Genomic DNA, 25989 nt, shown 5'->3' with positions numbered 1-25989 from the left:
ACCTGCAGGGAATGGAGAACAAGCATATTTGTGGGTGTGAACAGGGGTGCCCTGTCCCCTTCCTGGACTTCTGCCCCTGCCCCCCTTACCCTGCCTCCTCTGGTCCCCTCCCCACTGAGGCTGCCCCACTGGCAGTGGGCCTGTGTATGGGTGGAATGTCACAGTCCCCCAGGGTGAGTCTTCCCCACCCCATCCCACCCCCGCCCCGGCCCCTGAGAATCCTCCTTACCTTGAGGACAATGGCCCCAGTGGTGGACTTGCCCACCTCGAACTACTGCCCAAAGGAGTGGTAGCTCTCCGGGGTGGTGAATTTCCAGATGGCAATGGCCATGCACTTCTCCACCAAGAGAGCTGGCCACATCCAGGTGTCCTAGCAGCAGAGAATGGGGGCGGGGTCCACTGCAGAGCTCCATGAAGGTATTTCTCTTCATTCGAATGTTCTGCAGCCAGTGCACATCATCACACTCGGCCAGGACCACGTGGTCCCACCAGTTGCAGCTCATGGGGTGGGTCCACAAACGCTAGATGGCCCAGGGGGTAGCGGAAGGGGCCGTGGTGGGTTGCAACCCCTGGGGCCAGGTCTCCAGTGCCGCAGGAGGCAAACGATGGCCACAAGGAGGATGGCCAGCAGGCAAGCCAGGGTGATCCTTTGGGTCTACAGCTGAGGTGGTCCATGGCTCTCAGAGGCAAGGATCAGAGCCAGGCACAGGCTCTGCTTCACTGTAAAGAGCTCAGCAGGCCTCAGCAGCAAGTGCAGGGAGGGGGATGTTTGGGAGGGGTCTTTTAAGGGTGAACATGGATGGCTTTCCAGCCATGCAACGCTGTCCACAGCTTTTCTTGGCCCATTTTTCCAAAACAGCACCCATGGCTGTGTGGACACACTCTTTCCAAAGACCAGATTACTCTTTCAATTGCTTTTTATATGTGGACGTGAGCCTTAGAAAGAGGATCTTCTGGAATATCTTCTTTCGAAGGATTGCTGTAGTGTAGAAGTGGTCATCCACTTTTTTCCAGCTGAAAAGCAGCCTTCCTGGTGTCATTTCTTCTTCCTGCATAGACGAGTTACTACTTTGGGTCTGCTTCTTAAGATGGGAGACTTCAGATTCTCTTCCCAATAAAAATGTACCTTTTCAGAGAATTTCTGATAGTTTTGACTTCTACTAAGTAACCTAATTCAGGAAATGTCAGTAAGAAATGGCACAAAAGTTTGTAACAAGGAGAGAGAGTGAACTATACTTACAATGAATGGAATTTGCATCATGCTATTAGAAAATTATATAAAGTCATGCAGCCATTGCCCTGAATAATACTGTGATATCAATATTGTTAAGACAGTTGATCATTCTAGCTTACATTTCTAGTAGTTTTGTGGGAAAAGTGGAACTGGAAGACATCAATGAACATGCAACTCTTAAGCAACTGTCCTAAATATAAAATGGATACTGCAACAGATCTCAGAGAATATTTTGTGTTTGAAATAACTAACGCTAATGGAAGTATTATCCTTGCACTGATGATTTTTACTGGTGTTTTTTCACTTAGAAATACTTGTAATGAACTGTAACAGAGAGGAACTGTATTGAATACAAGACCAGAGAATCAGTGATATTATAGTGTCAGCACTGAAGCTATATGTTAAAGATCCAATGGTAAGAATTAAATGCTCTGAATATTTTATGCCGTTCCTGTAAAATGTGTTCATGCCTTAAAGACCTGCAGCATACTAGACAAAATTTAATTATTTAATAGTGAATCCTTTTGTGAGACATTCCATTAGCTGATTGCACACATTTAATTACTGTGTTTAAATGCCAGTCATTGTGATTTCCTATCCACCTTTCTTTGGTAAAAGTAAATTATAGTATGTCTTTTATAACAAGCCACACATTAATCCCTCTACCACTGTTATACACAAGGATGGCTTTCAAAACTCTTGATAAATATGAATGCCTTATGAATGTTTTATGAAGGCACTAAAAGATGGACAAGCACTCTTAAGCCTTCTTGAAAGTGACTGCTTTAGCTGTCCTTGCCCATGGAACTCTGAATATTTCATTAGCTTGCAGCAGTTGGAATATGTAATGAAGAAGCTGTTTATTTTATAACCTGTCACCAGAATCCAGCAACATCAACAGAATTCCATTGTATTAACCCAAATACGCACTTAGAAATTTTATGGCTTTGTACTGATGATTTACAGGACACAAGAAACAGTAGGCACAGGCTAGCAGGTGATCCATTCTGTGGCCACACAAAGGAAGTAAGGGTAACTAAGGGAATGTCTTGGCTCTTATACCATGGGCTGCAGCACAGGAGAGGAAATTATAGACAACTAGAACTGGAAGGGACCTTCAGAGGTCATCGAGTCCAGTTCCCTGCCCACATGGCAGGACCAAGCACTGTCTAGACCATCTCAGATAGTTGTCTATCTGACCTGCTCTTAAATATCTCCAGTGATGGAGATTCCACAACCTCCCTGGGCAATTTATTCCAGTGTTTCACCACCCTGACAGTCAGAAAATTTTTCCTCATGTCCAAACTAAGCCTCCCTTGCTGCAGTTTAAGCCCATTGCTCCTTGTCCTATCCTCAGAGGCCAAGGAGAACAATTTTCCTCCATCCTCCTTGTAACCCTCTTTTAGGTACTTGAAAACCTCTATCATGTTCCGTCTAGGTCTTCTCTTTACTAAGCCAAACAAGCCCAGTTCTTTCAGTCTTCCCTCAGAGCTCATGTTATCTAGACCTTTAATCATTCTTGTTGCCCTTCTCTGGATCTTCTCCAAATCTTTCTTGAAATGCGGTGCCCAGAACTGGACCCAATACTCCGACTGAGGCCTAATGAGCATGAGTAGAGCGGAAGAATGACCTCTCACATCTTGCTCTCAACATAATGCATCCCAGAATCATGTTTGCTTTTTTTGCAACAGCATCACACTGTTGACACATATTTAGCCTGTGGTCCACCGTTACCCCTAAGTCCCTTTCTGCAGTACTCCTTCCTAGTACTTGCTTCCCATTCTGTATGTATGAAGCTGATTGTTCCTTCCTAAAAAGAGTACCTTGCATTTCTCCTTACTAAACTTCATCCTGTTTACCCCAGACCTGTTTGTCCAGCTCCTTTTGATTTCTGACCCTATCCTGCAAAGCACTTGCAACCCCTCCCAGCTTAGTATCACCTACAGACTTAATAAGTGTACTCTCTATGCCAATATCTAAATCATTGATGAAAATACTGACTAGAAAAGGTCCTAAAACAGACCCCTGTGGAACCCCACTTTTACATGACAGCATGACAGCGAACCATTAACTGAGAACAGTTATCCAGCCAGTTATGCACCCACCTTACAGTAGCCCCATCTAAGTTATATTTGCCCAGTTTATTGATATGAAGATCATGCCAAACTGTATCAAATGTCTTACTAAAGTCTAAGTATACCACATCCACCGCTTCTTCCTTACCCACAAGACTTGTTATCCTGTCAAAAAAGCTATCAGATTGGTCTGGCATGATTTGTTCTTCACAATCCATGCTGGCTGTTACCTGTTTCCTTATTTTCTTCCAGATGTTTGCAGATTAATTCCTCACTTATTTGCTCCATTATCTTTCCCAGCACAGTCATTAAATTGACTGGCCTGTATTTCCTGGGTTGTTCTTTTTTTTTCCCTTTGTATAGATGGGCACTATGTTTGCTCCTTTCCAGTCTTCTGGAATCAATCCTGACTTCCAGGACTTTTCAAAGATCCTTGTCTATCAGCTCCTTTACAGCTCCTTGAGAATTCTAGGATGCATTTCATCAGTCCCTGGTGACTTGCAGACGTCTAATTCTTCTAAGTAATTTTTAACTTGTATTTTTTTTTAATTTTATCCTGTAAACCTACCCTCTTCCCACTAGCCTTCACCATGTTAGGCATTTCTGCATCAGACTTCTTAGTGAAGACTGAAAGAAAAAAGTTGTTAAGCATCTCTGCCATTTCCAAGTTTCCTGATATTGTTTCTCCCTCCTCACTGAGCAGTGGGTTTACCCTGTCCTCGGTCTTCCTCTTGCTTCTAATATATTTATAGAATGTCTTTTTATTACCCTTTGGCTGTGGCCACACTTGGCCAAAACTTCGAAACAGCCATGCTAATCAGCTGAGAGGAATAAGGGGATTTTGAAATGTGCGGGGTCCTTTTGAAAAGGACCCCTGTGTAGCCGCACCGAGCTGCGAGTGTTCAAAAGGAGTACTTTTGAAGTGCCGCAGCTGGCACCATGCGATTAACATGGCCATTTTGAAGTTTTGGCCAAGTGTGACCACAGTGTTTATGTCTCTAGCTAGTTTGAGCTTATTTTGCGCCTTTGCCTTTCTAATCTTACCCCTGCATACGCATATTGTTTGCTTATATTTATTCTTCGTAATTTCTCCTGATTTCCACTTTCTATATGACTCCTTTTTGATTTTTAGATTATGTAAGATCTCCTGGCTCAGCCGAGGTGGTCTTTTACCATACTTTCTACCTTACCTATGCAGCAGCATAGCTTGCTTCTGGGCCCTTAATAATGTTCCTTTGAACAACTGCAACTTCTCTTCAATTGTTTTTCGTCTTAGTCTTGCTTCCCATGGGACCCTACCTACCAGCTCTCTGAGTTTACCAAAATCCAAGGAACCATTACTCCCCCGCATCATATGTAGGTAGGTGGAGAGAGGGGGTGAGGAAAAAGAGAAAGCACAGACTAGAGGACAGCCTTGACTCCACCCATCTGCCACACACCAGTTGGCAGAGCTGTATCAGGACACATGGCAGTGTGTCAGGATGGGTTGGCTGCAGTTTACTTCCTTTATTGAGCAAGCAGGCAAACTTAGACCACAATTCTGAGTCACAAGTTTCTCCTAGTGCAGCATAATTAGACACTGCCCCTTTTTCAGAGTAGATCATCATGTGACAACCTAGTGCTCATTTCAATAGGATTAGTTTTATGATGCTGGGAGTCCCTGCAAGGTTATTCTTCAAGGAGAATTCTATAAATCACCTCACTCTCTTTCCTGCCACAGAGTTCCTCAGGCTCTTTCTCCCCTCATGCTTTACCTAAAATTATCATTAACAAAAATTAATAAATATTTGTAAAGTACTGACTTGGTTCTTGGTGTAATGTGATAGACCCTATAAGCAAAAGCAAGATTAGGAATTCCCTCTGATAAGTAATAGGTGACCTGAAAAGTAAGATTTTTCTCTTGACAGTAGTGTTCAGGAGTCCCAAAGAGTTTGCCCTAAGTTCTAAAACAGGGGTCAGGAACAACTCCCACCCCCACCCCCATGGCCAGCATGCATGCCAAGAGTGGCATATGAGCCAATTTTCATTAGCATGCAAGGTAGGAACTGAGCCCCACCACTCACCCCCATGCAGCTGGGAACTTGCTCAAAGCCATGCTGCCTGTGGATTAAAAAAAGACCAGCTAATGTAACCGGCCACCGCCTAAACGGTAAAGCTCTTCCTCTTCATTTATTAATGCAGCTGTTGTAAGTAGGACTATTAGTGACTTTAAAAAGTACCACCAGCATTTGCACTGTACATAGAGGTCAAAAGGTCAAATTTAGGCACTCCGCTTGGAAAGGTTTCTGACTCCTCTTCTACAGTTTGGTTTTGGTTCCCTTAATTTATAGTGCTGTTCTTTTATAACAACACATCACTTAAGTGGTTATTATAAACCCAGTTGCTTAGCCACTCCCACTGCACCAGCATTTCTGAGGAAGGGTTTTTGTGCAGCAGTAGATACTCGGAGTCTTTCTAGCAATGACATATGTAGCAGTTAAGTACATACTGCTCCAAGGTCAACCATGCCACTGTTTTGCCTCTTCCAGATCTTCTCACATATCAGGGAAATCTAAGCAACTCTGTAGACTGCAACAGTGGGCTAGTCACCAGGGGAGGTTTGTTAGAATCATCACTAGTTACCATGGATTCTGGTATCGATGGGTTATCTCATCTTCAGCAGCTTGACGGAGTTCTCCAGTCTGTCAAAGAGAAAGAAAACCACAGCATATTGACAAGGTGAATTGAGACTATATTTGTCCATTCCTCTCCAGTCAGAGTAAGCGTGGGAAGAGAATCCATTAACATAGGTGAAAGCAAGGAAGGGTGCTATGGTTCTCTATCTTGAAGTGTGAGAGCATCCTGGGGGCGGTACTCTGGCCCCCTTAAAATTTAGAGAGGAAGAAATAAGGAAGACAATAAAACTGAAATTGTAAGACAATATATCTGCAATGTCTCAAGCAATGGAATACAATACTCAAGAGTTGAGTAATATCTGGTACTGTATAAATAAGCAAACACAATGGGGGCAGCAGAGGAGACAATTCAAAGGGGGCAGCCAGAGGCCCAGGTCTCTTTGAATTGCCACAGCCGCACTACTGCACGTGGGTCAGTGCTGTGGGCCAGGCAGTGCAGAGAGCTCAATGACCAGGTCTTGCCCCTTCCACCCTTGGCCCAGCCCTCTTCTAGGGTGCGGAAATGGGCCTTCCTCCCCACTCCTCCCTTCTCAGCTTGCCCTGGGGCCCATGGTGCCTATTGGAGCCACTGCATCTCAGGTCCTCTATGGGGACCATAAAATTGAAAATAACAAACACTCACAACAGGATGCAACTCAGAGAGGGCAGGGCAGAAAATACCAGTATGGGCACATAAAGGAGAAATCTGGAACAAAAGGGAAGCTCTCTAATCTATATGAAGTAATTTTTTAAAACTTATATTGGCTCAGCAAGATTGGTGTGTCAGACTCTTGTACATGTGTCTTGATGGGGGAAGCAACTATTTAGCCTACAGTGTGCATTTTTCAGCAGCACACACACACACACACACCTGAATACTAGATCCTATTTTCCCCACTCCACTCTTACCCATCTTTGTCTCTTTCCATCTCTCTCCCAAGTTGAACCTTAGATGCATCTTACCTACTGATATATCCGAGGGTAGAAATTAAAATAGGAAAGCCAGTCTAAGCATTTCTCATTTCAGTTCCTATAATGCTCGTTATCCAAGGGCAGAACTTAGTGTATTGCAAACAATTCTGATGCAAATTTCTAAATCTTAAGTTCAATGATATCTATGAAATTCAAGCATCTTATAATGTCTTCATTGTTTTCGTTGGCTTTTCTCTTTCTAAATCACATTCATCACTGCCCATGGTTGCAGGTGTTATGCAGTCCCGCACTGAAAATGCCAGCCACTGCTAAAACAGCAGCAAGTTTGCCACATAATTATTGCCTGGTCTCATTCTCTTGTCCGTGTTGTTTTTGCTTTGATGAGCTTCTTTGTTTAACCCACTGAATTTTCAATTGTGATGGAACTATAGTACCCTAATTTGTAATTTACCCTGTCTTCATGTCATGCTTTTACCAGTTCATAACTTGCTGCTTGTCTCCCTGCTTGCTGTTGCCATTCCTGTCCTGTTTCCCCTTACAGCCTCACAACTGTTTACAACGAGAAGTCCTGTGGCACCTCATAGACTAACAGATATTTTGGAGCATAAGCTTTTGTGGGCAAAGACCCGCTTCATCAGATGCATGTAACAAAGCGGGTCTTTGCCCACAAAAGCTTATGCTCCAAAATATCTATTAGTCTGTAAGGTGTCACAGGACTTCTTGTTTTCAAAGATACAGACTAATATGGATACCTCTCTGATACATCTGGTTATGTTTTTCTCAGGAATTGTAATGACAAGCCAGCACTTATCTTGGGTCCCCTCTCAGCTTCTGAAGAATTTATGCTTATGATTTAAAAAAAAAGTTACATTTCTATTCCTTATGGCTGCAAAAAAACATCTTTTAAAGGTGAACCCATGCTATGCTGTAATAGTGAGTCTGCGTATATAAGAATGACATCTGTAATTGTAACCGAAACAAAACAAAACAGCAGTGATGTAGAACTTTAAAGACTAACAAACCAATATAGTAGGTGATGAGCTTTCGTGTGACAGACCTGTTTCTTCAGATCTCTAGCATTTCCAGTCCAGACTCAGTTATATAGCACAGAGGTCGAAAAAATATTGCAATAAAAACTGACAAATCAAATACATGGAACTGAAAGAGGTGGGTGATGGATGGGCGATGTTAAATGTATCTCAGGCAAGACACGTAACATCACTCACCCCTCTCCTTCAGTTCCATGTATTTGATTTGTCAGTTTTTATTGCAATTCTTTTGGACCTCTGTCCTATATAACTGAGTCTGGACTGGAAATACTAGAGATCTGAAGAAAGAGGTGTGTCCCACGAAAGCTCATCACCTAATATATTAGTTTGTTAGTCTTTAAAATGCTACATCACTGCTGTTTTGTTTTACCTTTAATTGTATTTCCCTCATGGAGGGTACGCCTGCACTGCAATGAAAAATCTGCTGCACTGACCTCAAAGCCTGGGTCAGCCACTTAGCCTCGTAGCTCAAACCCTGCGGGTCAAAAAAATGCAGTGTAGACATTTGGACCTGGCTGGAATGTCATGGGTATTGTGAAGCTGCCACCCCATGGAGTTTCAAAGCCTGCATTCCATCTTGAGCCTAAATGTCTATGCTGCATATTTAGCTCCACAACCTAAGCTCTGCAAGCCTGAGGTAGCACAGGCTATCTATGGCCATGCCACAAGTCTTTTATTGAAGTATGAACATATCCCAAGGGTTTGAATCAGCAATGTGAGCAAGCCCCTTATGCATGAGAGGAGTTGCATGGAAATCTGTGCTTAAAGTTATGCCCACGTATTTATGTACCTTGCTGAACAGTGGGCCATAAACCCCATGCATACATGCTATAAATGAAGTGTGAGGGGATGAGAAACAACAACCATAACAGAATCCTTGTGTGGCATAGGGATGTTAATGTTTAACCAGTAAGCCTCACCCTAAATGGATGGGGCTTACTGGTTATGATTAACAGGAAGGGGCTGAAGTAGCCCACCGCGGCCAGTGGGCTGCTCCAGCCCATGGGTCCACCAGCAGCAGGGGTGCTCCATTCCAAAGGGAACAGCCCTGGTCCAAAGCGGCCTCAGGAGTGTCACAGATCAGGCAGGGGTGCTGCAGCTGTCCTGGCAAGCCTTCCCCACTCCTTCCCCCTCTGTTTATTTGGTTAAAAAATTAACTCATTAAGGCTACGTCTACACGTGCACCCAACTTCGAAATAGCTTATTTCGATGTTGCGACATCGAAATAGGCTATTTCGATGAATAACGTCTACACGTCCTCCAGGGCTGGCAACGTCGATGTTCAACTTCGACGTTGCTCAGCCCAACATCGAAATAGGCACAGCGAGGGAACGTCTACACGGCAAAGTAGCACACATCGAAATAAGGGAGCCAGGCACAGCTGCAGACAGGGTCACGGGGTGGACTCAACAGCAAGTCGCTCCCTTAAAGGGCCCCTCCCAGACACACTTTCATTAAACAGTGCAAGATACACAGAGCCAACAACTAGTTGCAGACCCTGTATATGCAGCACGGACCCCCAGCTGCAGCAGCAGCAGCCAGAAGCCCTGGGCTAAGGGCTGCTGCCCACGGTGACCACAGAGCCCCGCAAGGGCTGGAGAGAGAGTATCTCTCAACCCCCCAGCTGATGGCCGCCATGGAGGACCCCGCTATTTCGATGTTGCGGGACGCGGATCGTCTACACGTCCCTACTTCGATGTTGAACGTCGAAGTAGGGCGCTATTCCCATCCCCTCATGGGGTTAGTGACTTCGACGTCTCACCGCCTAACGTCGATTTCAACTTCGAAATAGCGCCCAACACGTGTAGACGTGACGGGCGCTATTTCGAAGTTACTGCCGCTACTTCGAAGTAGCGTGCACGTGTAGACGCAGCTTAAATGGGATAATTTTACATCCCTAGTATGGTGCAGGTTGTTACTCCATGCTATGGGTCAGCAGACCAGCTACAGTTTCCTTTATGCTTCACTTTTCCCCGCTTGCCCACCTACTTGCCCCTATCCTCACTTATGCTCCTTGTTAGGACCACTGGAGTCATGTAACTGCAGATCCAGCATCCATTGTCCAGCCTTCCCTCTGTGCCTCCTTACTGGCTTGTTCAGAAGCCACTAAATGCAAACATAAGACACAGGTCTTCTAAGTCTTACAGGAAAGCTTCCTGAGCCAGTACACCCCATCTCAGTTTTCCCATAAAAATATCTTTGAGACAGGTACACAATCATAAGGCACAGACTCCAGTCTCAGATACGCTGTTGGGGGTTCATAAACAACAACCGCTCTGCAGGGCAGATCCTAGGGCCAGGTAAACTATGCTTTTTGCCCAGAGTGCTGTATCCAGAGGGACACCGTAAGGAGCTCCAACTTCCCTGGCTGGCTGCTACTATGCCGTGCAGCAGGCACACCCACCCCCTGCTTCTGAGTGAGACAGGAAGGAGACCTGGAGAGAGAGCCCTTTTTGATGATCCCTCCTGGAAGACGTGAACAGCTAAGTATACAGGCACAGAGGTACAGTAACTCTTAACTTCACATTGTAGTCATGCTACTGAAAAATGCTTATTGAAGCAAATCCAATTTCCCCAGGAGAATTATGTAAATAGGAGAGGAGTAAGTTCCAGGGAAATTCAGCAGACAAAAGGCAGTATATACTTATACAGAATATTTGTTGAATGGATTTTAACAAACAGTTTAGTACTGCACACAGCAATGATCATTGTGAAGTTTGGCTGAGGTGATGGTGTCAGAGGGTGGAATATTCCCCAGAGAATGTCTTAGAACTAAATGATGAACTAGCGCTCAGAGAGGCCTCAAGGGTTGTTCTTAATACAGCCTCACACTCTAGATGTAGCATGGACTGAAACAGGACAGAGTAAACACAAGAGATGCATGGCAATGGCTGTAAATGCTTCCCTGCAGAAACTGGACATGATGATGAATCCACACTATCTCATAGTGCATGCACAGCTGCACAGTGCCAAGGGATGTGGTGTGAGACAGACACACACACTGTGGCTGTGTCTACACTACAGAGTTTTGTGGATAAAACTGGGCTTTTGTCAACAGAACTCAGGCAGCATCTACACATAAAAGGTGTTTTTTTGACAGTCTCCATAAAACAGAGCTCTTTCCCCGACAGTGTTATCCCTCTCTGCGTTGAGGAATAACACTTCTCTCTACAGAGTTCTGTTGACAAAATAGCCACGTAAATGCTTCAGGGCCCTTTTGGCAACAGACAGGGTTTGTAGTTCACCATGAAGAGCTTCTGGTCAGCCGTTATGTTGCGAGAGGAACGGGCAGTCTGGCTGCTCTCTGCTGACAGAGCAGATTGCTCTTTCGATCTGTTTTTCTGCGTAGACACAATCTGTCAACAGAAGTTTTGCCAGTAGATCTCCTCCAACAGTAACTTCTACTGACAGATTGCAGTAGCGTAGACATAGCCTCTGTGTGTGAGAGAGAGATGTACTCTGTGCGTGTGTGTGTAAGAAAGAGAGGCATATGCACATTGCTCCTTTAAATACACTGAACTAAATTCAAGTACACTGCCCTTTTAAACAGTATTGTAGATCAAGAATTTCAGACTCAAGAATCTCCAGTTGTGGTATCCTGCTTTGTGGAGATGAGGTACAGAGTGGGGTGCTTAATCAGGATGGGGGTGATATTCTGACATCAGTACCCCTTTGTTCACCCCACCTCCCCACTCCTCTGCGCAGCAAGCAGGAGCCAGAAGACAGGAGCAGCACAGCAATGGGGGAGGGGCAGAACAACGTGTCTTACAGGGAACTTAGGGATGCTGAGAAGGGGCTGCCGCCCACCCTGGTCCTCAACCCCCACAAGCACAGGCTGCTCTTCCAGAACATCCTGCAAGTACTGGAAAAAGCATGAGGACAAAGGACAATAAAAGGGAGCTTTGCAAAACTTCACATGAGCACAAGCTGTAACAGATAAACAGCATAACAAAACAAGGTTAACTGGGGCAACAATAAGTGACGATTTATAGTAATAACAATAGCAGTGAATATTAATTATATTAAATATTTAATAAAATAAAAATTAAATATTCAAATTATGATGCCACTCTAAAGCCCCAGTTGGGACAGGGCCCACTGTGGTGGGAAACAGAAAATAACAATCCTTCTTCTGAAGGATTTATCATCTAGCTTTCTGTTTTTATCTTTACTGAGGTATGGGGTATGCTTAGACCAGGTTAAGGCATGTGATAGGTGTCTTAATTAGATAAGCAGCTTTTGGTACTAGTGACTCTTGTTTGGGGCCTCAACACCATCGTGATGGACACACAGGTAGTGTCTATAAAGAGGTATTGTTGGCTCATGGGTGAGACCTTGCCAGGGTTGAATGCCAGTGGTAGGCTTTTCTCCAGTGAGGGGCCTCCACCAACAGAATTTATTCCCCTTAGAGCTCTGTCAGAACCAAAGTTCAGCAAGCTACAGGGTCTGACAGTAGGCCCTTGAAGAATGGTTTGTATGAATTGCTAGGGTTTCCAACCCCTCCAGGATTGGCCTGGAGACTCTTGGATTTGGCATCACTCTCCTTGTGACCACTAAAAGTAATCCTGGAAATTTTAAGTGGGTGCAATAAGAAAATGACATTAGACCATATGGGGAGTGGAAAGGAATATCCTGAAGTAGCTTCAGTCAGAGTTGGCAACCGTAATTAAGTTCTTATTTTGGTTCAAGTTTTGAGTTTTTTGTGTTAGTAGCTGATAAGACATTGGTGACAGTAATGCAAAGGGCAATTAGGTTGCCATCACTTAATGCTTGTTTTCTTTTTCAGCAACATTACAGTGCTAACACTGTCATGAAATTTGTTCTATTGACAGATTTTTATAAGTCTAGCTGCTATGGCAACAGCAATTCATAGAAAACAAAATAAACCAGAATGAAAATTCAAAACACACAAAAAGACAGCAAAGCAGAATAATTCCGAATAGTAACACAAACAAAGGCAATAGTTGTCTCACTTACATCAGGTAAACCAGGAGTAAGCTCTAGGGTTACCACTTAAGTGTTACTTGTCAAAATAAATTGTGTTTACATAGGTGCATAAACAACTACCATTCTGAAGGACAGATCAGAGGGCCAGAAGAGAATCTGGCTCAATATCCACAAATATCACTGACCACGAGAAAGGAAACAGTCAAGTTCTTTCTAGTTCTTCCCCTCCATTCCTGCTGGGAGCCTGACAAGTGGCACACAGAAGGTTTAGCATGGGAGATACTGTGGATAATTGCAGAGAGCCCCCTGAGCCCCTGGGGGATGGGTGGGTGGCACATGGGAAGCTTGTGAAGTGTAATGCAGGAATGTGAGACGCTCCAGCCAGGTGTGTGGAATGAGCTCAACCAATACAGACTATAAAATATGTGACTCCCTAGTTTATGTGGTTTATAAAGCAAAATATTTCATGACTAAGAAGAAGAAGAAGTTTCAGGGATGAATTCTGCCCTCAGCTGCATGGCAGCAAATCCAAAATAATTAAGCTACTGAATATTTACCCTGGTAGAACAGAACAGAATTTGGCAGTATATCTGGCTTTAAAACAGGTTTGCCCGGCTCTAAAACAGGTTTGCCTCCATTGGCCCCTGGGCAATGGGGGAATGCTGACTCCAAGCTCCCAGAAGGGGCAGAACCGAGGGCAGTTGGCCCTCAGCACCACTTGTAGCACACAGTGCCCACCCCCCAGCCCTTAGTACTGTCAGAGTGCCACATCACTGCTGCTATGACAGCTATGGTAGGTGAAGCCCAGGGCCCTTTTGATGCACCCCTGGGCAACTGCACCCTTCTCCCCCTCTCATCCCACCCCAGCTGGCCATTTAGAAGCAGCATAGTTTTCAGCTCATTTCTGTGATACAAAGATGGCAACAGGAATATAGGTTTGGAGGTTTCTATCTACAATGGCCGTGTCTACATTTGGCCAAAACTTCAAAATGGCCATGCTAATGGCCAAATCAGAGAATACTAATGAGACACTGAAATTAATATTCAGCACCTCATTAGCATGCTGCCGGCCACGGCACTTCGGAAGTGCTGTGTTTCACTCACGCTCGGCTCATCTACATGAGGATCCTTTTCAAAAGGACCCTGCAAACGTCAAAATCCCCTGATTCCTATCAGCTGAAGGGCTTCATCTACCACAGCTGTCATAGCAGCAGTGACGCCGCACTCCGGCAGTATTAAGGGCTGGGGGGAACAGGGAATAGCTGATAGGAATAAGGGGATTTCAACATTGGCAGGGTCCTTCGAAAAGGACCCCCACGTACACAAGCCGTGCGCTGTCAAAACGCGGCACTTTCAAAGTGCTGTAGCCAGCAGCATGCTAATGAGGCTCTCAATATTCATTTCAGTGCCTCGTTAGTATTCTCTAATTTGGCCATTAGCATGGCCATTTCGAAGTTTTGGCCAAGCGTAGATGTAGCCAATGCGAACATGAAGGGCTCTTCTTTGAAACACAGTGGGCTCGTCTACACTACCACCTTCCTTCGAAGGAAGGATGGTAAGTAGGGTGTTGGGAGTTTACTAATGATGTGCTGCACTGCACACGTAGCACTTCATTAAGCAAATCCTCCCCTGCAGCAACTTCGAAGTTTTAAACTTTTAAGTACCAGCACACGTCTAACTGCGGCTCACCCACTGGTACTTTGAAGTGCCGGGGCAACTTCAAAGTCCCTTTACTCCTTGTAAAACTTTACTCCTCATTTAAAACTTCGAAGTTGCTGGGGCGGGGAATTTGCTTAATGAAGTGCTGCATATGCAGCGCAGCACTTCATTAGTAAACTCCCAACACCCTAATTACCATCCTTCCTTCGAAGGAAGGTGGCAGTGTAGACAAGCCCAGTTTGTTTTCATTTTCAGAAACATTACAGCACCAGAACAGCTGGAGTCAGCCAGCACCACTTTGACAACAGAATTGGTTATCAAAGAGACTGAAGTCTTGTATGCCTGGTTAGTGTATCTGATTTAACCACGAACTTCTGTGATGCAAAAGAAAGTAAATAATATTTAAGTGAAATGAAAACTCGCAGCAACAGAGCTGTCTGATTCTTTAAAAGGTGCTTTAAAAGCTAGTTTCATATCTACAATCCAAAGATATTCTTTATACATATGATTTGTATTGACAGCAACATCTGCAGATCAGAAATGAGGGATCTGAAATTATTTGAAGACTATATGGCATTTAGGAGAGAGACATAGAATCCATGTATGTTATTGATTCTATATGGGAAAGAAGTTCAAAATCATGTTTAGTTCCAGAAGAAGCTGACTTAGAAGTATCCAGTAAAATAAGAAAACTGTTATAGGAAAAACAGTTGTGTATTGATCTCTATGCTTAAAATGGTCATCCTATTAATGGCTCTCTGATAAAGGAATAAACCTGTTACAGAGGTTAGACTAAATTTAGCTGCTTCTTTGTCATAGGCAAAGAGGCAGTGAAGGAGGGCAGAGAGCAATTGTTAAACCCAATTCTGGGTTCCACTAATATCTGCCAAGTTCATGCCATATAGATCCTAGACAGCAAGGCTACGTCTACACGTGCACCCAACTTCGAAATAGCTTATTTCGATGTTGCGACATCGAAATAGGCTATTTCGATGAATAACGTCTACACGTCCTCCAGGGCCGGCAACGTCGATGTTCAACTTCGACGTTGCTCAGCCTAACATCGAAATAGGCACAGCGAGGGAACGTCTACACGGCAAAGTAGCACACATCGAAATAAGGGAGCCAGGCACAGCTGCAGACAGGGTCACGGGGCAGACTCAACAGCAAGTCGCTCCCTTAAAGGGCCCCTCCCAGACACACTTTCATTAAACAGTGCAAGATACACAGAGCCAACAACTAGTTGCAGACCCTGTATATGCAGCACGGACCCCCAGCTGCAGCAGCAGCAGCCAGAAGCCCTGGGCTAAGGGCTGCTGCCCACGGTGACCACAGAGCCCCGCAAGGGCTGGAGAGAGAGTATCTCTCAACCCCCCAGCTGATGGCCGCCATGGAGGACCCCGCTATTTCGATGTTGCGGGACGCGGATCGTCTACACGTCCCTACTTCGATGTTGAACGTCGAAGTAGGGCGCTATTCCCATCCCCTCATGGGGTTAGCGACTTCGACGTCTCGCCGCCTAACGTCGATTTCAACTTCGAAATAGCGCCCAACACGTGTAGACGTGACGGGCGCTATTTCGAAGTTACTGCCGCTACTTCGAAGTAGCGTGCACGTGTAGACGCAGCCCAAGAGAGCAAAGGAGATAAACCAGCATAGGGTGTGAACTGTGCATTTTATGCAGCTGTTTCCTGGCCCAGATGATTGAGGTCTTATCCCCCTATTACTGTAGATTGAATTGAGCGGTTAAACATGATGCTGTAGCTTGTACCCCGCTACTCCTTCTTCTTTAGGGCAATAGTGCCAGGAAGGCTCCTATGCCCAAATAATTCAGGATCTTATACACACAAGTGCTCCCCGTCAAAATAAATGGTGCATGTAGACACGACGAGTGCTATTTCGATGTTGTGCCAGCTACTTCGAAGTAGCCGGCTAGTGTAGACAGACCCTGACAGTTCCTACCTATCCACCAAAGAAAATAATCTGTTATCTTTTCAGCTGTGTCTGTGTATACACGCTGCTCCTGCGGGGAGGGAATAAAGGTTGGAGGGGCCACCTTTTCCTCCTTGTTGTCATCTGGGTGGGAAGGGGCTGAACCAGGGGAGCTGCCCCCTTACAGCATTTCTTCACCAGGCGTCGGAAGAAGGATCAGGCCAGGCTCTTCCATCCTTTGTTTCTGTTCCCTTCGACAATAATGAGGAGGGGTGGGGAAAGAAACTGCATCCAGTGGAGGAACGTGAAAACAAAGAGACCCCATGAATTGAATAAGAATTCATATACTCAGAATTGAAAATTTGGGGGAGATTAACTATGTTAATTGACTTTTATTTTAGGAGGCTATATAAACTAAACTAGTTTGCAAAAATTGAACACTGAGGGCATTCTCCTGCAATCCTTCCATATGTCAAGTGTCCCAATAATGACTTCAATAGCGCCCAGAGAGGAGGTATGCAAGCTCAAGAATGTCTGGAGATTCTAGTCTCTATTTCAGGTACCTGAGGGGTAACTGTGTTCATCTGTATCTGCAAAAACAATGAGAAGTCCTGTGGCACCTTACAGACTGACTTTTGTGAGCAAAGACCCACTTCATCAGATGCGTGCAGTGTAGTCTTTGCCTACAAAAGTTTACACTCCAAAAAATCTGTTTGTCTATGGTGCCAAAGGACTTCTCATTGTTTAGTCTATTTCTGCTCTCCAAAAGGCTGAGCACCACAAAAGCATTAAGAGAGTTCTCAGAGGTAGTGAGTACTAGACCTGTGCAAATCTGGCAGGATTCTGAAAGAAATATTCAGAAACTCATTCCTACCATTCTTTTTATGGTATTTAGAAGTGGTCTACCTTGAAGCTCAAGTTTAATCTCAAACCCTTAAGTGAACCTTCTAACTCTTGTAAGGGAAACTTCCATCCTAAAGTTAGCTTGTCCCAGCTGTTCTGGTCCCTTCTTCCTTCTACACTTCTGAGTGGTCAGTTTCCCAGCAAGGTGTTAAAATTCAGCGCATATCCATTAAGGTCAAAATTTTCAAAAATGGATGTCTAATGCTAACAGCAGTAATAAATGCTGTGCCTGCAACATTGCCTAAAATCAGGCCATTTATTTAGGCTTCTATATGCACTTGAGAGCCTAACTTCAGGTACACATTTTTGAAAATGTTTCCCAAGCTTTCATGAGTGTGGGTTGATGTCTGCAAACACCTAGGCTCAATTGATTTAAGATGCTAATATTTTGCATGGCTGTCTTGCACGTCTACGGCCATGTCTACACTAGCCAAAAACTTCAAAATGGCCATGCAAATGGCCATTTTGAGGTTTGCTAATGAAGCGCTGAAATACATACTCAGCACCTCAATAGCATGCGGGTGGCCGCGGCACTTCGAAATTGACGCAGCTCTCCGCCGCGCGGCTCATCCAGATGGGGCTCCTTTTCGAAAGGACCCCGGCTACTTCGAAGTCCCCTTATTCCTATGAGCAGATAGGAATAAGGGGACTTCGAAGTAGCCGGGGTCCTTTCGAAAAGGTGCCCCATCTGGATGAGCCGCGCGGCGGAGAGCCGCGTCAATTTCGAAGTGCCGCGGCCACCCGCATGCTAATGAGGCGCTGAATATGTATTTCAGCGCTTCATTATAAACTTCGAAACGGCCATGCAAATGGCCATTTCGAAGTTTTTGGCTAGTGTAGACGTAGCCTACATGATACAACACAACTTTCCCATTTAATTTGTTTCATGAAAGCTATGATTTCTGAATGCTCCGTATAATTTCAAGTACCATCACTTTCATACATTTGTTGTAACCATTGATTGTTTGTGATCTTAAAAACGGTGCCCTTTTTATCATATACATGTGTTCTATCTTATTGTCCAATTAGTATTGTAATACAATCAAAAAGCATAATTTTACAAAGCAAGACATGTCATCTAGCTGTCATCTAGCTGGCATCAGATAAAATTCTGGAGAAATATTTGAGTAGTTACCTTAATCTGCATGCCACTGAGCAGATTTCCTCTGTTGAGATAGCTAAATTCTCTTACTCCCCAGCCAATTTGTCCAGGACAGTAACATTTGTGGGGTAGTATAGATGTTGTCCAGGGGGCAGTCCGCCACATGTACTCAAGGTCACCGGTGGCTCCTTGTGCTGGAGTGGTTGCTCCGATGTAGCGAGTATACTCAGGCAGCTTTGTTCTGTAATCACGAATAGCATCTGGGCCTTAGGAAAAAATATTAAAAATTGGTTATTTAGAACTGAAGGTTATCTCAAACCTTTCTTCCTATTTCAGTGTGTGTGTTGTTCCATCCTTTGTTTTCTCAATTATTTTAGTGCACCAGCTTTTAAAGAGCTACACACGAGTAGTTCATGCTCATTCCAGCTGTATCAGATTTGTCAAAGGCTATTATGAAGAGGACAGTACTCATGTCCACTGAAGGTAGGACAAACAGAAATGGGCTTAATCTAAAAGGACAGCTTTACACGGACCTGCATCAGGGCTGTGGGGCTGGATTAAATAACTTCTCAAGTCCCTTCTAGCCTTACATTTCTATGATTCTATCTCAGTTACATTTTGCTCCCAGGTGAGAAAAATTATTTTGTGCAGGCACTACTTTTTCATGTTCCTAAAACCTTAACTCTTGCAAAAGAGGCCATAAGGTGGAGCAAAGCAAACCATTATTCTCTGATAGAGAGCAGGATTTTACTACCCTTGTCTTAGAATTAGGGCCTGCCCAACAAAATGTTTCCTTCAGCCCTTCAAAACACCATCAGAACTGCACTTGTAAATGTCATAATTTGGGCCCCAAGGGCCACTGCTAGACTTTTTCAGGAGCTTGCTATACATATTAGGAAAAACTACTGTGGCAAAACTTCTAGTTCAACAAACAGGGACTAGAGCAGTGGGCTGTGAGGCTTTGGCCACAGAGCCAAGTTTTTTTCGAGTTAACAGCTGTTATTTTGAAATAAACTTTTCTGTCTTCTATACAACACACATGCTATTTTGAAATCAATTCAAAATAGTGGGTGTGTTATTTTGAAATTGGTAAACCTCACTACAGGAAGAATAGCATCTATTTCGAAATAACTGTTTTGAAATAGGTGCTGTTAAGACATGGGATGGCACTTTAGAAATAGCTATTTCAAAATAAGCTATATGTGTGCAGACTAAATTATGGCCATTCAGAAATGCAAATTAGGCACTGATATGAATATTCAATACATCATTTGCATAATAACAGCCACCCAGCCCATTGAAAGTGCTGATTGCAAACTAAAAATAGCCATGCAGCCAGGGTCCCTTTCAAATGGTGCCCTGATTTCAAAAGCACTTTTCTTCCTAATTTTTTTCAGAATAGCTACTCTGGACTATCTTATTTGAAAATAGGGCTGCTACATAGATGTAGATGGATGCCCGTGGGAAGTTCACAGACATTTATGTTGGCTGGCAGGGCAGATGATGCGCGGATCCTGTGGAATTCTGACCTGTTCTGCAGGATGGAGGCCAGGACATGTGTGCCTCAATGGCTACATCTACACATGCACGCTACATCGAAATAGCTTATTTCAATGTAGCAACCTATTTCGATGAATAACGTCTACACGTCCTCCACGGCTGGCAACGTCGACGTTCAACTTCGACGTTGGGCAGCACCACATCGAAATAGGCGCTGCGAGGGAACGTCTACACGCCAAAGTAGCACACATCGAAATAAAGGTGCCAGGAACAGCTGCAGACAGGGTCACAGGGCAGACTCAACAGCAAACCGCTCCCTTAAAGGGCCCCTCCCAGACACAGTTGCACTAAACAACACAAGATCCACAGAACCGACAACTGGTTGCAGACCCTGTGCATGCAGCATGGATCCCCAGCTGCGGCAGCAGCAGCCAGAAGCCCTGGGCTAAGGGCTGCTGCACACGGTGACCACAGAGCCCTGCAGGGGCTGGAGAGAGAGCGTCTCTCAACCGCTCAGCTGATGGCCACCATGGCGGACCCCGCAATTTCGATGTTGCGGGACGCGGATCGTCTACATGTGCCCTACTTCGACGTTCAACTTCGAAGTAGGGCGCTATTCCCATCCCCTCATGGGGTTAGCGACTTCGACGTCTTGCCGCCTAACGTCGATTTCAACTTCGAAATAGCGCCCAACATGTGTGGCCGTGACGGGCGCTATTTCGAAGTTGGCGCCGCTACTTCGAAGTAGCGTGCACGGGTAGACGCGGCCAATGACAGCACACTGTCAGGAACGTCGTGATGCCCCTCTGCCTTGTGGGCAACCTGGCCTACCCACTCCAGCCCTCGATGATGTGCCCATACATGGGCCACCTCAGACCCTCCCAGGAGCTGTTTAACCCCCCGGCTCACAAGGGGCTGGTATGCTGTCAAGTGCACTTTCAGCCGTCTGAAGGCATGGTTCAGGTGTCTCCTTATGTGCCTCGATGTGGGGATGGAGAACATCCCGCAGGTCATGGCCACCTACTGCACGCTCCACAACCTCATTGAGGCACATGAGGGGACCCTGCCCCAGGGATGGATGGTGGAGGTGGCCCCCATGCTACCAGCAGCCCACTGCAGCCCCTGACAAGCGGCTTGACCGTGATGGGCTCCGGATCTGGAAGGCACTTTGGGAGGCATTCAGCCGAGGGGACCACTAACCCCTGCACCCCTTCCCACAGGTCCCCACTACACATACCCCCATGCACACACACCCCGCCTCCCATCCCCCCACCCTTCCCCACAGTAATCAGGGACATGGGGGGGTGCTAAATGTAAACATGTATTTAACCCTCACCTTTTAACAGCAGTGACCAATATAAATAGTAAGTAGGGAATAATACAAATATAACAACTAAAACTTCATATGGAGCAAACTATATACATGGGGGTAAGGGGGCAGGGGCAATTAAACTTGGACAGGAACTGGGGCAGGAATGGTGGGGGCCCTCAAGGGACAGGGGTGGAAGGCAGCAAGCCCTGGCACCCGCGGGTGTCCCTCCCACCCCAGGTGCGCAGTCCCCTGCAGGGCACTGATGGGGCCAGAAGCACTGGCAGGTAGGGCCGGTCAGCACCTGGCCCAGCTTCAGCAGAGGAGCCGGAAGGGGGCGAGTTGTGGCTCAGCGGACCCTCTACAGGTCCCACCGGAGCCACAAGCCATGCTGTGAGGTCCCTCAGTGCAGCATCAGGCAGGCCCGGCAGCAGTAGGGTGGCCAGGGCCTCAGGGTCATGGGCTGTGGGGACGAGAGCAGCTGAGGGGCCAGCAGGGGCAGGGGAATGCAGGGGAGGCCTCCGGGGGGACCACCAGGGGAACAACTGGGGGCTGGCCCGCTGGCATCCCCACCACCTCCCTCCATGTGTCCCGCCTCAACTGCAGCTCGGCCTCATCGAGGGCCAGCCGCCTTTCGGCGAGGGTGTTCTGGTGGCGGAGGGCCACAGTGTAGGCCGTGACCTCATCCTTGCAGCGGCTGCATCTGGTCCAACGCACCCATGGCCGCTGCGCGGGGGGCCTGGTGCAGGCCCAGATAGTTGGCTTCTGGGTCCTCTGGCCTGGATGGGGCTGGCAGGCCCCAGGCTCCTCATCCGGCTGCCCCAGCCCTCGGATGGTACCACTGTTAAGAAAGAGAGGGTGGGGATAGAGGGGGGAGTCAGTGCCACATCTGGGACCTGGGTGGCATGGCCCCAGTCTCCCCAGCTGGTTACACCCTCCATGAACCCACAGGACAGGCATGTGCCAGGGGAGGCTGCTGTGCGGGCTTGTGTGCACTTGCCGCCGCAGCCCCTGTGGCATGATGCCACAGCCGGGGCGCTGTCCATGGTGGCCCACCCTGACAATGGGCTTGTGAGCTGGCGGGGGCTCAGCCATGGGGGGTTCCGGATGCGGCTGTGCTGCCCTGGGAGGCCTCAGCATGCTGAGGGAGTGCTCCATGGGAGAGGGAGCCGGGTGCGGCCTGCAGGCATGGGTGCGCCCTGGGCCCTGACCGGGGAGGCACTTTAGGGCTTCAGGGCCTGGGCCGAGGTGTCTCCCTCCCACCACTGTGCTTTGCCACTCTGCGCACTTACCCGAGGTGGCCTCATATATGTCGGGTGATGCCTGACTGGAGGGAGCCTGGCTGCTAGCAGTAGAGGGCAGCGCGATGACAAGGGATCCGTCTGTGGACTCCCCATCAGATGGGATATCCACAGTGGCAGGTCCCTCCTCCTCTGGTGCGGCAGGGGGCTCGGGTGTGGCTATCTCCATGGTGGCAATGGGGTGGAGAGGCGTCATCCACAGTTAGGAGGTCCCAAAGCTCCCAGTAGAAGGGGCAGCTGGCAGGGGCACGGCCGGATCTGCAGGTGCTGTCCCAGGCCCGCATGTACGCCTGCTGCAGCTCCTTCACCTTACACCTCACTAGCTCTGGTGTCCGGGAGGGGTGGCCACAGGCAGACAGGCCCTGGGCGAGGTGGGCAAAAGCTGGGATATTCCTCTGGTGCCCGCTGGTGTCCCAGAGGACCTCTTCATCACACCAGAGCCCCAGGAGGTCCTGGAGCTCTGGCTCAGTCCAAGAGGGGGCCCTCCATTTTGGAGCCCGGTTTGGGTCTTGGCTGCCCTCATCTGGGTTCCTGCAACTTTCCTGAGCAATGCAGGGTGCTGGCCTGCTGGCCATCTCTGCAGGTAAGGGCTCGCTGGGCAGTGCGGGACCTCGGGGGAGTGTGGCAGGCAGCCCTGCACGTGCTGCCTGTTGCCCACTCTCAGCTTCCTACCACAGGGTCTCCGGGTCCTTGCAGCTTTAAAAGCTGCAGGACCTGGAGACTATAGAGGCCCGCTGGAGGTGTCTAGAGCGGCCCTGCTCTCCACCAGGTTGCCACCATGGAAGACCGCTTCTTTCGGAAGAAGCGGTCCAGGAACTTCTACACATGCCTTCTTCCAGAAGATTCTTCCGGAAGAAGGCCCTCTTCCTGATTCTGCAGCGGAGTACAGAATCTGGAAGAGGGAGTACCTTCTTCCAGATTTCTTCTGGAAGAGCACCTTGCATGTGTAGATGCTCCTTAGATCTTCTGGAAGAAGGCACCATTCTTCCAGAAGATCTTGCCTGTGTAGAAACAGCCTATGAGATAATATTGATCTTAAGGCATTTAGCCCAATTTTACCAAGTGCCTGTCTTCACTGTAAATTCCATTAGCTTGATTTATGGAGCACTGAAATCAACATTATTTCAATATCATAATATTGTATTAACCTGACAGGTGCAGTGTTCAGTCTGAATTTAAAATTTGGAATGAAGAGTAGTGAGGAAGTGCCATGTCTTTAAACTGAAACCACTGGTCTCCAGAGAAGTCCCATATATACCCCACAATGCCCCACAGTTCTCTGTTCTGGCCTCTTCCCTCTTCACTGCTCTCAGGTATGGAGGAATTAGGCAACAGTAAGACCATTTCAATACAGCACCAGGAAGCCTGTGGCAGTAGGGTTATGTTTGTATGAGAGGCTGCAAAATCTTTCTTTCTTTGCTATTAGCCACTGTGGGGGCTGTGGTTCTGTGCCTACCGCTGCTAGCGTTCTTTTTACTTCTGCACTGCCTGGTGCTAGCCCCTGCCCAGGGCTAGTCACTGCCCCTTCCCTCCCTTGCACCATGTAGTGGCTAGGCTGTGGGTGGGGGTCGTGCTTCTATAATAGGATGAGAAACTTCTCTTCAGCCATTTACATTTTGTCCTGACTGCCACATCTCCTCCTTTCCCTCCCTCCAGAGGCTCCACAGAGTTTGGAACTTCCCCACGCCCAGATGAATCACATGGCTTGACCGAGACCAATAAAAGGACATGCTGCACAAGGTGCCAGGCAGCTTGTGCATGGTGAGGGTCCTGGAGCCGGGTGGGGGAAGTCTCCCTTGGTGGCTAGGACAGTGCGGGGGCTGGCAGCTATTCGTGGGCCTTGCAGCTGACCAGGGGAAGTCTCCCTCAGCGGCCAAGATTTTCAGGGGCTGTCAGCTGCCTGAAAAAAAGTCTCCAGCGGCTGATACAGTCGGGGGTCTTTGAGCCATCCAGGGGAAGTCTCCCTTGGCAGCTAGGTTTTTCAGGAGCTGGCAGCAGCCTGGGGAAAGTCTCCAGCGGCTGATATAGTCGGGGGTCTTTTAGATATACAGGGGAAGTCTCCCTTGGTGGCCATGATTTTCGGGGGCTGGAGGACCACCGAGTGGTAGCCCTTCCTGTTCAGGAAGCATCCTCCGCTGTGCTCCAGGGTGCGGATGGGGACATGGGTCCTGTCCAGTGCTCCAAAGCAGTCGGCGAACCCCATACCGGCAAACCCCGCGATGGCCGCATCCAGGTCCCCGAGCCGCACGAGCATTCAGCATGTGGACCACCTGCAGGAGGAGGACATGAGCACCCATGAGGGTGAGCAAGGTGTGCCTGGCCCTCCCCCAAGCTGGCCCCCAGGCTCCTCTCTTCCCCTAGGGGTGCCCCCCCAGGGTCCCCTTACCTGCATGACGACAGCCCTGACGGTGGTCTTGCCCACACCAAGCTGCGATCCTATGGATCGGTAGCCATCTGGAGTGGCCAGCTTCGAGACAGTGATGCCAAATGGTTTCTCGACCATAAGGGCACTCCACATAGGGGTGTCCTGGTGCCGCTGGGTAGCGGTGGGCCACTGGCAGAGCTTGAGGAAAGTCTGCCGGTTCATCTAGAGATTCCGGAGCCAGCAGTCGTTGTCCCATTGCTCAAGGACCAGGTGTTTCCACCACTCCGTCCTGGTGGGGTACCTCCATAGCCGGCAGTGTGCCCGGGGTGGGGGGGGACCAGGAGGGCCACATGATGGTCTGGGGCAGCTCCTTCATCCCCCGAGGAGGACAGATCATCTTCCAGGAGGTGCTGGGCAGCCTCCTCCGCAGCGCTGAGCAGGGCAGCCACTGCCTCAGAGACTGCCATGTGAACGTCTGGCTCCTGCTGCTGCTGGGGGTCCATGCTGTGTGCACAGGGTCTGCAACCGGTTGTTAGCTCTGTGGACCTGTGCTGTGCAGGCCAAGTGTGTCTGGGAGGGGCCCTTTAAGGGAGCAGCTTGCTGTTGCCCTGGAAGGGCTAGTCCGCCCTGTGACCCTGTCCACAGGCTTTCCTAGCCCTCTTATTCCGATAGGGGCTGCTTTTGTGTGTAGACGCTCCCCTGCAGGGCCCATTTAAACCTAGTGCTTTCCTATGTTGATGTTGAACACCAGTCCTGGAGGATGTGTGGACGCTACGCATCAAAATAGCTTATTTTGATTTCGCTACGTCAAAATAAGCTATTTCGACATAGAGTTCCAGTGTAGACGTAGCCTTTGTTGCCTATATTTTAACCAGTTATTGATCCATGAAAGAACCTTCCCTTGTCTCCCACGACTGCTTACTTTGCTTAGGAGTCACTGGTGTAGGACCTTTCTGAAAGTCTAAGTAAACTATGTTCACCAGATCACCCTTGCCCACGTGCTTTTTGGAACCTCAAATAATTCTA

The 25989-nt window shown here is 47.5% G+C and overlaps 1 protein-coding gene across 1 annotated transcript in view; it reads right to left on the bottom strand.

Moving 5' to 3' along the window:
* Positions 1-25219, bottom strand: part of SPMIP2 (sperm microtubule inner protein 2) — an 80442-nt gene extending 55223 nt beyond the window's left edge. Inside the window, exons 1-3 of the mRNA XM_074993967.1 lie at positions 24985-25219; positions 18522-18754; positions 5932-5990 (exon numbers count right to left, since the gene is read on the bottom strand). Coding sequence (XP_074850068.1) covers positions 5932-5990; positions 18522-18754; positions 24985-25219 — 527 coding nt within the window. The remainder of the gene's footprint in view (positions 1-5931; positions 5991-18521; positions 18755-24984) is intronic.
* Positions 25220-25989: the final 770 nt, after the last annotated feature.

Source organism: Carettochelys insculpta, chromosome 4 (assembly GCF_033958435.1).
Source record: "Carettochelys insculpta isolate YL-2023 chromosome 4, ASM3395843v1, whole genome shotgun sequence".
Lineage (NCBI taxonomy): Eukaryota > Metazoa > Chordata > Testudines > Carettochelyidae > Carettochelys > Carettochelys insculpta.
This window is presented reverse-complemented; position numbering and strand designations above follow the sequence as displayed.